At 45.4% G+C, this 13492-nt stretch overlaps 1 protein-coding gene across 2 annotated transcripts; it reads left to right on the forward strand.

The window, feature by feature from the left end:
• Positions 1 to 814: 814 nt before the first annotated feature.
• Positions 815 to 13010, forward strand: CLNS1A (chloride nucleotide-sensitive channel 1A). Of its 2 annotated transcripts, none has more exons than XM_075716608.1 (7): positions 815 to 963; positions 3587 to 3723; positions 6417 to 6527; positions 7251 to 7361; positions 7820 to 7993; positions 9549 to 9633; positions 12282 to 13010. In XM_075716608.1, the coding sequence occupies exons 1-6, from the start codon at positions 815 to 817 to the stop codon at positions 9614 to 9616; spliced, it is 750 nt and encodes a 249-aa protein (XP_075572723.1). In that variant the 3' UTR covers positions 9617 to 9633; positions 12282 to 13010. The 2 variants fall into 2 exon arrangements, with proteins under 2 accessions (XP_075572723.1, XP_075572730.1); XM_075716615.1 differs by having other exon boundaries at positions 6420 to 6527.
• The last annotated feature ends 482 nt before the right edge of the window (positions 13011 to 13492 follow it).

The following is a 13492-nucleotide window of genomic DNA, read 5'->3' on the forward strand; positions in this document are numbered from 1 at the left end:
GGGGCCAGCACTTGTGAGGGGACAGCAGCCTTCCTGCCGCTGCAATCCGCTGTCCCGTGACTACCCCCAGCTCCCTGGTGGCAGCTCACCAGGTACATACTGTAGTAGCATCGGGCTCCTGATCCCAAGTTCATTGCTGCTGAGGGAAATCAACTGGATATCCTTTAAGCAATTCAGGTACTTGTGACTTTTTCTTCTCCATGTGTATCTAACAGGCACTGGGCGGTGGCCGTCCACCTAAAATTCCCTTTCCCGCATTTAATAATGGCCACCAAAAAGCTGCTGTGTTTGGTTTTTTCCCTTTGCCACCTGTCCGACAGATTTACAGGCCAAAATACCTACGCTGCTCATCAGCTGTCATCGGGCGGTAGTGTCTGTGATGACCTCAGCATTCCTCTTTGCTTCTCTTTTCCAGATAACGAAAATTTTCCTCAAAAAAATGCCATAGACAGATGCTCCTGGAACACAGGCCGCATTGCTCTGGAGAAAACCCGCAACTCACTCTCAGGAACGTGGCCGTTTTGGGGTGAAACACCGTCCCGTTCCCTGCGGGTCGCCGACGAAGGGGGACATTACTTCGGGGAGAAGGACAGCCTTCGGCGTTGCCGCACGGCCCCTCGCCCGCCCGTGCCTCAGGCTCCGTGGCGGGAACGGCTCCAACATGGCGGCGGCAGCAGCGGCGCGGGCACGCGCCACCCGCCCGCACCATGGAGATGGCGCCTAGAGCGGCCCGGCAGGGCCAGGAGTTCCGCTTCCGGTGGCCGTCGGGGCGCTTCCGCTTCCGGCGGCGGCGGCGGCGGCGGCGGAGGAGGAGATGGTGGAGGAGGGAGGCGGCGGCGACGCCATGAGTTTCCTCAAGCGGTTCCCGCCGCCGGCCGAGGGCGTTCGCCACCAGCAGCCTGACACGGAGGCGGTGCTGGCGGGGCGCTCGCTGGGCGCCGGCACGCTCTACATCGCCGAGAGGTGCGGGCGGCGGAGCGGGAGGGCGTGCGCGGGGGTTACGGCTCTCGGGGCCCCCGGAGGCCTCGGGATGCGGGGACCGCGGGTACCGTCGTGAGGGGACTGTGGGGCTTCTCCTGAGGGGGCCGACTTATGGGGGCTTCCCCTGGGGGCTGGTGGAGAACGGGCTGGGAGGGCCGAGTGTGTGCGGGCGTCTCTCCCGAGGGGTCCTGTGCCCTGGGGGGAGCGTGGGGCCCTCCCTGAGGGGCCCTCTCCCCTGAGGGGACGTGCCCGAAGGGGGCTGAGGGGGACTGGTGTGAGGGGGCCGTCGTGTGTGGGGGCCCTCAGAGCGGGCGGTGAGGGGAAGCTCTGGGGGGGGGGGGGGGGCGCCGTTCCTGCTCTAAACGGTGCTTTTAAACAACGCAAGGGGGAACCGCACAGGGAGGGAGCACACAGTGGCCGGCGCGTTAAAAACGCGGCACCTATCTTCCACTGACCGGGGAGGGGACGGGGCTGTTGGTTTTTTGCTGTTATTAAGTTCTGTGAAGTCTCTGATGTCGTATTAGTCACGTGGGTGCTGTATGTTCTCACAAGGCAGGAATCAATTTGGTTACTCTGGAAGATGTTATCTGAGCTCTTTATAACTTCCTTAAAAATTTTTCTTTGCCTGCATTGTACAGTTCAAGAAGATAGCTTGTTGATTAAGGCAACATAATTTTCTTTAACTGTGGAAAAGTACTCTTCTCCCAAATAACTAGCAATAGGACAACAGGAAATGGCCTCAAGTTGCGTTGAGGAGGCTTAGATTGGATATTAGAAAAAATATCTTTACTGAAGGAGTGGCCAAGCATTGGAAGAGGCTGGCCGGAGAGGTGGTGGAGTCACCATCCCTGGAAGTGTTCAGAAAACGGGCAGACGTGGCACTCTGGGACATGGTTTAGTGGGCATGGTGGTGTTGGGTTGATGGTTAGATTGATGATCTTAGAGATCCTTTCCAACCTTAATGATTCCTAGTTTTTACTTTCATTAAAAAATAATCCAGCCACCAAGGCAGGAAACATGAAATTAATTATTACTCTCCCCTTAATTGGTTTAGTGGTGGACTTGGTAGTGTTAGGTTAATGGTTGGACTGGATGATCTTAAAGGTCTTTTCCAACCTAAACAATTCTATGATTCTATAAATAGAATATATTTCTGCAGTGGAAGAGTGTTGTTAGAACAAAAACATCATCTGAAATGTGTGCTGAGGAGTGAATTGTCTTTTAGGACCTTTAGACTCTGAAATGTTTATAAAATAGGTAGTATTATTTGAGGGGCTTTTGCCCCACCTGAACTTGTTAGTGATGTTGTGTTCCTCTTGGAGAAGAATCTCTCTGGAATTTCAATTACAGTTTTCTTTAGTTGTTTGGTTGCAGACACAAGGGCTTCTGTTCACGCAGCATCTGCTCTCAACACGTACAGCGTTGAGTTTCCTTGTAACTCGCTTTCAATAGATTTCTGTGTGAGGCACACACAAGTCTGCCAGCTTCCTCCCAGCGTGTTTTGAGTACGTCGCAGAACTTTTACTGGAGTCACTTGCTGGTAATGAATAGAAAAGGCCAGCGTTTGCAGGAGTGTCGTGCTGTGGGAGAACCGGCTACCCGGGAGGACAATGTGGCTTTGGATCTCTGTACTGACTCTGCATCAGCAGCTGTAAACATCGAGAACTGGCCAGTCGAGGCTAGGAAGGAAATTCCTCACTCCCCCTTGACTGGCTCTTGCTCTCAGCCTGATTTCCCAAGGCGAGGACTTTTCTGTGACCATTTCATTGCTTTTATCCCTCCAAAAACTTGCGAACACTGGGTTTTGCACGCAGCGGCCGTCTCACTTTCTGCCCCTTAGTATTTCTGTTCACTGTGTGACCTCATTGATCACAGACACCCCAAAGTAGCTTGAGTTTGATTTCTCAGCTGCTAGATGGACATTGATCTTTCTGATGGGAAGGAGGTAGCAGCCCAGTGGCGACAACCTGTGCTGTCTCTTGCTGTGGTTAGGGATGAGAGTGAAAATGGGCGGAAGCAGAGGTTAGAGCATGTAAGTCATGAGGGGGGAAGAACCATAGCCTGGCTTTGTTAACTCTGCTGATTCCAAAACTGGTTGTTTTTCTGCATACAGTCTCTACCCACATCCAATCTGTAATCCTACAGAAATTACAATTGTGCCTTTCCTTGCAATGTTCTCTTTATCTTTGAAAAAAATACAGAACATGTAATAGTTTGAATTATAAATCGTACTCTGGAACCTCTGTGGTTATCTTGGGATGATAGATCTCTACAGAGAGGAGAAAATAAAGAGGTAGGGAGAGAAATTCAGGCTTTAGTGCAAATGTGATAAAGCTGAAACGTGTTTAGGGTGCTCAGATTCGCATTCCTTCAGAAAAGGTGTCTTTTACCGCAGCCAACAGTTAATGCAGTTGCCGTGTCCCGTCAGGGCAGGTCCAGGACTCTGTATTAGCTGAGAGTAGGGTAAGTGCCCTGTCCAGAATTACTCACTTTTTGGGGTTGGTTTGCTTTTCTGCAGGTGTGAGTCAGGTACCTGAGACTCCTCTGTTAGTTTCTAACTTGTGTCTCTCTCCTTTTTTTTTTTTTTCCCCCGCCTCCCTGTTAGTCGTCTGTCTTGGCTGGAAAACTCGGGAGTTGGCTTCTCCTTGGATTATCCCACCATAAGTTTACATGCTGTCTCCAGGGACCTGAACGCCTACCCATGGGAGCACTTGTACGTCATGGTGAATGCCAAATTCGAAGGTACGCCCGGAGTGCTGCTTTGTGTTCCCACGCAGTCCTGAGCGGCATGATTTCCTCTTCAAAAGGAGTAAATTTTGTTTCTAAAAATTATATACTTCATTCAAGTAATAGCTTGTATTTTCTTTTTCATTTCCCTGAAGTGTAGTCATTTTGGCAGTATAGCTTTGTCCTTGTTTAGAGTCACTTCTGTAGTGTTCTGCTCTCAGCACGTGAATACGTACAGCTGGAGCCGCTGCAAATCGGTTCTCTGCTCTCTTATATTCATTTTAAGCAGTTTAGTTTCTCTGCAGTCTCCCTGTGATTCCAGCTTGGGTATCATTTTTGCTTTATTGAATTGATGTTAATGTTGGTACCCTCTTCAGGCTTTATGAATTCCTGCTGTTTCACATTTGCCTGCAAGCTTTCATTCATTTTCTCCCACAGCTTGCTTAAAAAAAAAAAAACCAGAGAGAGAGAGAAAGAGAGACAATAGCTCATGTTACCAGCCTTAATGGATCTTTGTAGATTTCCTACAAAACCAACCTTTTGACAATTCTTGCTTTGACCTAGAGAAAACAAGCTTTCTATTTCATTGTTTGTATGAAGATTTTTCTATGTTTTTGATGTATCTTTTTTTTTTTTCTTCTGGCAGACCTGTTCATATTTTAAGGTCTCATAAACTGCCTTCTCACTTGAAGAGTAATGAGTGCTGTCTTGAGTGTTCTCCTTTCCCCTTCATGCCTACTGGTTGTCATAGTTAAAGGTTAAAATCTGGGATTTAATTTTTCTGTAGATAGTCTATATACTGAAAGTATTGACAAGACTCTGAGGAGGCAGAGGTGTTTTTAAGCTATTAATACTCTTTGTTATTTCCTTCTCTCATGTTGCTATTATTCTCTGACAGTCTGTCACTACAAATAATAAGAGAACGTGTACATACGCCTCTTGGTTTATCTTCCTCACTTTCCTTTAACTGTGCTTAATTCTGAAGTAAACTGAGCCTAGTCTGAAGAATGGTGTTGTTTCCAGCTTTTAATTCATTCTTATAATGATGTTTGAAAATATGGGTATCCTGTAATAGTTCTTATATGTAAATCCTTAATAGACTGATTTTTGTGGTGTTTTTTTTTGTTTTGGTGGGTTTTTTTTGTTTGGTGGGTGTTTGTTTTTTTTCTTTTTTTTAGTATTTGACCTCTGGCTACAGTAAATCTTCTGCAGCAAGCAGAAGATTTGTTTAGCTGTCAAGTCTTTCCCTGGCCTGGGATTTTAACTGCTGAATAGTGTTAAACCCAAACCTCTCCGCTTCTTTAGCTGCAGGAATCTTCATTTCTTAGTGGGGCAGGGTACATTTTGTTCTTCCTCTGAAAGTTTTTGTTGCGCTCTGTGTGTATGTGCTTTATCCTCGCCCCTTTTTTAGAAAAAGGCAGTCAGAGGTTGACTTAAATGTTGAAAACAAAGAGCTGGACTCAGCAGTAACAATCTATGCCTGCGGGTGTCAGCTGGAAAAGGATTGAGTAGCTTCCTTGGACACTTCATTTTTTGGGGCAGCTGGCTGGCAGCTTCTTGGCTTCTTCATATTCTTGGTGGTGCCAGTTTTGTATGTGATAAAAGCCACTCTGGGCGGAGCAGCCTTAACTGTATTCCTCTTTTTCTCTAGAAGATAATTTGCGCTTTTGAAGCTGTCAGTGCAGTGTCCCCAGCCACAGAATGATGAACTGTAGCCATCTTGTTTGTGGTTTTTATATTTACGGAAAGTAAAACATCACGTTGTTGCTTACTTAATCATATATGTAGTGCTCAGAAGCCAGGAAGCACGGTTTTGCTTACAGTTGTCGTTGGCTCTGGGTGCACTTTCTACCTCCGACATCTTGCTGGCTGGCTTGGAACGCCAGAAATCGAGTAGAGGTCTTCTGTAAATCTCACAGTCCTCTGAGAGGCCACACTGGAAGCGAGTTGATTTCATGACAGTAGTGTTAAGGATCCGTAAAATTCACATGATTTCAAAAAATACATATATAGCGTTGTGCAAGTAAATGATAATGATTGTGAATTGTGGGAGTTGTTTGAGTACAGTTGTTTTTAATAAGAATCGGGCAATTTTCCTGAAGTATGTAGGGGCCTATAGGAAAGATGGGGACAATCATTTTAGCAAAAAGATTGTCCTGTTATGACAGGACAAGGAGTAATGGTTTTAAACTAAAGGAGGGCAGATTTAGACTGGATATAAGGAAGAAATGTTTTACACTGAGGGTGGTGCAGCACTGGCACAGGTTGCCCAGAGAGGCAGTGGAGGCCCCATCCCTGGAAGCATTCCAGGCCAGGTTGGACGGGGCTCTGAGCACCCTGATCTGGTTAAAGCTGTCCCTGTCACTGCAGGGGGTTGGGCTGGGTGAGCTCTAAAGGTCCCTTCCAACCCAAAGCATTCTATCATTCTATGATTCTATGCGAATACATCATGTGACTATTATGGAAATCTAAAGTCCTAAAATTATAAATAGAGAAGTTTTCGTGTGCATTGCAAGTGTTGTCGAGGTGCTGTGAGAGGACCTCATATGTACGTAATGCAGATGGGAGTGGGTTGGTTTGTGCCTTTCACAGTTTGTGTCCAGGTTTCTGATTTGATTATGTGTGTGTTCCTGAAAGAATAAACAAATGTGACTTTTTTTTTTGGACAAAATAAACACGTTTCTCTTAAATCTTTCACTTTCCTAAAGAAGAGGAGACAAAAGAGGCTCCCATGGCTGAAGGGGAGGAGGAGGAAGACAGCGATGACGATGTTGAACCAATTGCAGAATTCAGATTTGTACCTAGCGACAAATCAGCCTGTAAGTGAAAAGGGAAATCGTGTTTTAGCTTAGTCCTAGCTATATGCGGAAGACATCTCTGGTACAGAGATGTAAATGATGTGATCCCTTAGTGTCCTTCTCTGATTACTTGATTTCTGTGTGCTCAGAACAAAGCAAATGGTTTCATCTTGCTTGAAACTGGAATATTTCAGGCAGCCGCTTCTCAAGGAAAATTCTAATGTTTTAAAATACTTTTAAGTATAAACACGACACAGATAATCTTATCTCTATACATTTGCAGAGAACTTGTATGGGAAAGAGCTTTTTAATTACAAATACAGTGATATTTGAGTCAGCGACAGTTTCATGAGGAGCATGCTAATGTCCAGAGGCCACCACTGGAAAGCAGTTGTATCCCGTCCGGTGAGGAGCTTACAGCTGGATCCAAGTTTTAAGAATCTTATGCATTAGGTGCTGCAAGGAATCCTGTAGTGGGTAACCACAGGCTGAATTGTCCAGAGATAAGCCTTTGTCATCAGCGAAATAATGGAAAAGCGCTATTAAGAGGATAAAGCACCAGGCTGGAGCTAGGAAACCTGATTTGTTTCTTGCATGGCTGCTGGCTGCTTGGATGATGTTTTCAAATACGGATTCTGTGGTGGTTCTGGTAAAGGAATATTCTCAGTCTCTCTGATTTCTTGCCTGTTGTTGTGGTATTGTTGGAGAAACGAGGGAGGTTTGTGTTCATTTGTGTTCGTACAGTGGAAGCCATGTTTTCAGCGATGTGTGAATGCCAAGCTCTGCACCCAGACCCAGACGACGAAGATTCAGACAACGATTACGAAGGGGAGGAGTACGATGTTGAGGCCCACGGTTTGTAACAGCTGTTTCTTTCAAAATACCTACCAGCACTTGGATACCTGGAACTTGTCGTACGGTATCTGTCGTGAGAATGGTTTGGTCTGTTAAGAAGTTCCTTGTCATCTTGCCTAAGCATTCTTCATGGCACAGTGTAAAAACTCAGAAATGTGTAATTTATCTGTCATGAATCACTGGAATTCAGCAGAAACATTGTTCTCATTCTCAAAAGCCCCAAGGCACAAATATCAGCCTTTCCTGTTCCCAGTGGACTTGCTAGCACAAGTTCAGTGCCCATGCTGTGGCATGGTCAGTTTGCATCACTGTGTATATTCCGTAACTGATGTAAGCAGCCTTTTGATCTCTGTCAGTCAAGCTGAGCATAACTCGCCTAGCTGTTGTCCTGTTCCTCCACCCCTGCTTGATCCAGGCTCCTAAACTCAGGTCTGATAAAGATGAACTTGTTTTTGCAGAACTAGAACAAGGTGACATCCCGACCTTTTACACTTATGAAGAAGGATTGTCGCATTTAACAGCGGAAGGTCAGGCCACTCTGGAGAGGTTAGAAGGCATGTTAGCCCAGTCTGTCAGCAGTCAGTACAACATGGCTGGAGTGAGAACGGAAGACTCGATAAGGGAGTTTGAAGGTAAGAAATGCTTTTGTTTTACTAAATAATATATGAAAGCTGTGGTTCTCCAGTCTGGCTAATCCATAAACACCAGGACTGAGCAAGTACCGTGTTGTGGGTGATACCTTACTGCCCTGTCTGTGTCGCCAGCGGTTTTGTCTTTGTTCACAACCACAGGCTGTAAAAATGCCCGTGGCCCTACAGGCAGCACATTGCCTGCCGTGGATTGAGGGCTGCTGTGTTAAAAGAATTGGGATCGCTGCATTAAGAATTCTTGATTCTTACTGGTATGATTTCCTGGAATAGTGGTAGGGTGAAGTTGATTTAGGATTAAAAAAAAACCCTAAACTTGTCAGTCTATGCTGGGATTAGGAAGCAATTTCCACTCTAAACAGATAATAGTATTTTTCTTGAAAATGCCCTAATTTGTAGGTTAATAATTCTCCTTACAGAGTTCAGTGTGAATTCAGAATCATTGAAATACACTGGAACAGATTAAAAAAAAAAATAATCTGCTTTTCTGAAGGATGCTGCCTCTTAATGCTACTGGTTGTTCAAACATGTATTTAAGAAGTAAGGTTTCTTTTTGTCAGGGAAAAAACCCAGTCTCTCAGATTTTGCCTTTTCTGCATGCTGTTTTCACTGGGGGGGGGGGGGGGGGGGGGGTATATTACCTGGGAGAAGAACAGGGAAGTGGTTTAGTAGTATTGCTTCTTTTTTGATATAAATCTCAATGTTTTAGTATGGCCTGACATTTCTGAAAGATGAAAAATGATGCAGCTGCTGTGGATTTCTAGCTATCAGCTTGCCTAGAATGCTCAACAGAATAATAACTAATCTGTTCTGATCCACATGGATGACTTCTTAATCTATTTGCTTTGTCAGTTGTTTATCTTTGTTCCACAACTTCGAATGACTTTAAATAATGTAAAGATAACCTTAGGTGATATCCTTGTGTTTTAGCAGTGCCCTTCATTTGAGTATGTTGTCAGGTTTCTGAACCCCAACATTTTGAAAATTAAAATAAATTGAACAGCAAGTACGTCACATGTCTCAAAGCCATCTTCATCATTTTTATTTGCCTTCCTAATCTTATTTGTTACGGTACTGTTTCTTGGTTTGTGACAGTCATTAAAATCCCCAGGGCTGCTCAGTTTCAGAATTCTGTTATTTGTTGATGTAGCATAGAGCGATTGTTCCTTTTTTCGGCTTTATGATGGCTGAGAGCAGTTTCAGAACAGCATCCAGCCTCTTTCTGTTAGAGCATAGTTAAAGCTATTAAAAGGAATCATGCCGTTTATTACACCGAAACTTCATTAAAAAATTAAATCCTTTAAATCCGGTACTTAAGTCTTTTTAATAAGATAGGGTGAGATGAGGTTGTAGGAAGCAGTGACATCTTTAAGTGACTGACTGATAGAGCTGGAACAAACCCACAAACTTATGAGCACGTCAGTCTCCTTCAGAAGTTCAGCAAAGGAGTTTTCTGCTCTGGCCATCTCTTGTCAACAGAGGGCACTCGCTCTCTTTCCTGTGATAACATCATCTGCTCACGTTGGCTGTTGTTTTTCAGACGGGATGGAGGTGGACGTAGCACCAGTAGTTGCGGGGCAGTTTGAAGACGCAGAAGTCGATCACTGAGGAGGACGTATGCTGCTGTAAGTTCTTCTGTCTTCCAACACCAATGCCTTTCAGTCCTGCAGAGCCTTTTGCCTCTGTAATTTGTGTGATACAGATGATCCCAGATCTCCTACGGGAAGTATCTTGTGATATCAGGATGATGGTGATTTAGAGAAGGAAGAGGCAGCTGTAGTTATCACAAGTACGGAAAGATGTTCAGTGATCTGTCCAAAATTGCCTGTTGGTGTAAACCACCACGCTGCGTGGGTAACCTGCGTGGACATGTCTGTCTGGAAGACAGGTCAGCCCCTTGGTAAATGTAACATTGTCTGATCTCGGAGGCTCTTAGATACTGATATATGAACGCTGCAGCCATCACTGGGAAGTTACTGTCCTTAGAATCTGTTATTTCGCCCTTAGTGTGCAAGGTTCCCCAGGCCTTTCAAGGGGGCAGAACACCTCACAGCGCCGCAAATCATCTCTTCCTTCACTGTAAGTGGAGCAGGAACAGTTCCCGGTAAAGTTACCGAGCGATCTGGATGGGATTGTTGTCAGAAGTGCACAGCTTAGAGACAACACCCTGCCTAGGTGGTTGTGCCAGTGTGCCCTCTTGCCTACCACCACCTGTACCGCTTCTCTCCTGTCAGTGGCACTACAAGATGTGCCAGTGTTTCCTCGCTGGCGCTGGGTGGGAGAGGAAGAGCAGCTTATTCTGGGGCTGTGTTTGTGGAGACGCGCAGGCACAGCGGGGCTGCGATTCCACCCCTGCCTCAGCAGTGCTGGCTAGTGCATGGTTTGCCCGTGCTGCTCAAGCGGTGGTGCGTTGTCCCAGTTCTTCTGCCTCGCTAGGAAGTGAGACTGCCAGCTCTCGCCTTGAAGTGAGTGTGGAACTGTCCCACTTGAAATGCTGGAGAAAACAGTCGTGGGGCAGACAGAAAAAGCTCAGGGGAGGAAAAAAAAAGGGGGCAGGGGAGGAAAAGGCCACAAATAGGAAGACGACACGCTGAAAAAAATCAATGGAAATGGGTCAGAAGTTGTTGGTTATGGATTAGAGTGTCACCGAGAGGCTGTTGCGGAGGGATGGTGCACATCTGCTTTCCTCCTCCGTTGCTTATTTTACTTCGTTGCTGTTAATACTCCTGCAGTTCTGAAAGTCTCCAAGTAGCCCTGTGTTTACTCACTGATCTTGACCGCTGCCACTGGTCCTGAATTAGTATTTATTGTTTGGTGTAAGAGCTCAAACTTACCTTCAGTTGCTCTTCCTACCCTGGGAAAGACTTTGCAGTACAGAGAGTTCTTCCAGAAAAAGTCAAGATACTGTTTGCCTCGCCACTGGACGGTTACCTTATTTGATACAGGATGCATTTTAAAATTAAGGAAAACTTCAGCTGTAGATGGGGTGACTCTTAGTGAATGGAAAGCTTGGCTCTGACTCCATCTCCAAGATGATTTTGGTCCATGGTTTATTTAAAAAAGAAAAAAAAGAAAATTGTGTTGGTGAAAATTGAAATTTGAACACTTACTGTCCTGGTTTAAACTTGAGCAGGGTTAAGGAGAGTTTAGTGGCTGTAGCAGATCCCTAAGGAGCCTGAAAGCACTAGTGGAAGTGGTGTTGACTGATCTTCTAGCAAAGCGCAAAACACATCCTGTGAGGAGTAGTTTTGGTCAGTGGAATTCTTCCTGCTGCTTACTCCGTGCTTTCCATGGCGCGGCAGGTGGCTGTGGGCAATGAATGCTGCAAGAGGTGACTGGATAGGGAGTCCTGCTGCTTGCTCCTAAGCTGTTGCTGCTCTGAGCTGCGGAGCTGATCCCTGTCGGGGCAGATCAAGTGATCCGCACATGCAGCGTCAAGCGTTGCAATGGCGTCGCTCCAGGTAGCGGTTTGGGAGCTGTGGGTGTGATGGGTCTTTTGAAAGTAACCACCGGCCCGAGCCCGGTGATGTAATTTAAGTAGGTTCAAAACCCCAGGATACGCGGCAGCAATAAACAAGCGAAGGTGCGGAGTGACAAGAACAGCTCTTGCAGGTCTGTGCTTATCACCCTGCCAACAAGTTTGAGCATGAGGGTGGCTGGGTTCTACACTCTGAAAACAGGGGCAGGGAGGGAGTGTGCTCTGATCTTCTCGGTACTCTGTGGAGCAGGTCAGCCCTTTTAACCTTCTGAACTGCGAGAAACGACCTACAGGAACATCTTGTTGGTGATCCTTTAGAGAGCAACACGCCGCCCTGCCTCTAAAGCGATGCCCTTGTGGGATGCTCATGTTGCATGTCGCTGCTCGTTACCCAAATGAGATGTGACAGTTGCCCGCTGAAGCTCCTGCAGGACTTGCTGACGGTTGATGTAGGACATTTCCACCGGTCTTGTAATAAGAGGCTTTTTGTCTGTCGCGTCACGAGGTTGCAGTAACTGTTCCGAAGCAACCGGTGTGTCTGTGTGTGGCAGTGTGACGGGGTCTTCCAGGGCACAGGCGTGCAAGCGCGGATTGTAAGCGCGTGCTGTCCTTAGCTGACCTGAGTTCAGAGCTGCTGCCAAAGGCAAAGATGCTCAGCCCTTCTGAAAATTAGTGGGTTTGCAGTGAAGTGCTGTCCTCTGTGACTGCGCACAATGGATAGCTACTGCTTTGTAAGGATTAAGAAGTTTTTATTTTAATGCCAATTATGTAAACTTGGTGTCTTGTATCTTTCAGATTCTTCTTGTGGCACTTCCAGAATAAGCTGTAAAACTGAAGGCATTGCAATGACTATCGGGAGTTAACCTTTCTTTCAGTGACCTAAGCTTAGACATCTAGGTCTATAAATGCTTTTATAGATGTTTAAAACAGGGTTTGACATTTGTGACCACTATGGGGTTATTTAAAAAAACACAAAAAACAAAACAAAAAACAATAAAACCTCTTGCATCTAACACTTGAATGGGGCTAATCAGGGGTCATTTCAAAGAAGCCTTTGTAGGAATTCTAGGACTTCAGAAATGAAATAAAACTGTAAGTAGAACAGAATTTTAGATTGTCCTAGAATTTTCCATATTTTTGTACCTGTTCGTTGAATCGGTGGAGTAAAATGGAAATAGAAATGTTACAAAGTTCTGCTAAAAGGAAATAGGGTTGGCTAAGGATTAAAAGCGAAGCTAAATTTAATGCCCCTCAAGTAACTGCTTTATTGGTTCAGTGCTATCCCTTTCATTTCTCTGAGAGCAGAGTTTGGGTGGTAGAGGAGATGGAATAAAGTCTGTAAAGTCCTGAAAAAGAGAACTGTTTTGTGTCTTTGTATTAAATGTTAACAACATTGTTAAATAAACTAAGATTTTTGTATCTCACAACCAACTCTGTGTTGCAGCTCTCAGTCTTTTACTTCAGCAAGCAGCTGGCAACTCTGAGCAGATGTCCCTTCAGTTTTTAGCACTCTCTTCTATAACAAAAAAGTCTAGGGAAGCCATTTCCATCATTTACCTGGATGTGAGAATAAAAGGGCAGAACATTTGCGGAGTGCGCCTCTAAGAATTAGTCTGCAACACATCCCAAACTTAGGAACCCGGCTTTAGATTGCTAAGAGTGTGGTCCTGCTGGAGCTTTTACTGTTTCATATCTCTGCATGGTGGTGTATTTGCCATGGGGTGAGGGCAGCAAATTTCGGGGGTTTTTCCCCCCCAATACTCAAATGGAAGTCTGATATTACACTTGTTCCACTTTCATTTGATTTGAAGTTGACTTGTGAATTGTTTTTCAATATGATTATGTTGGTCTATGAATAGTTTTCTTTACCAGTCCTACACTTTTGGAATAGTACTGAGCGGTCCTGCCCTGCTTAGCATGTTGGGATGTGGTTTGTTTTCAAGGTATGTGAAAATTGTAACTGCTTTTTGTTGAGTATTCATTAGGAATGCCAGTCAAATTAGTGA

Source organism: Pelecanus crispus, chromosome 1, assembly GCF_030463565.1.
Source record: "Pelecanus crispus isolate bPelCri1 chromosome 1, bPelCri1.pri, whole genome shotgun sequence".
Taxonomy (NCBI): Eukaryota; Metazoa; Chordata; class Aves; order Pelecaniformes; family Pelecanidae; genus Pelecanus; species Pelecanus crispus.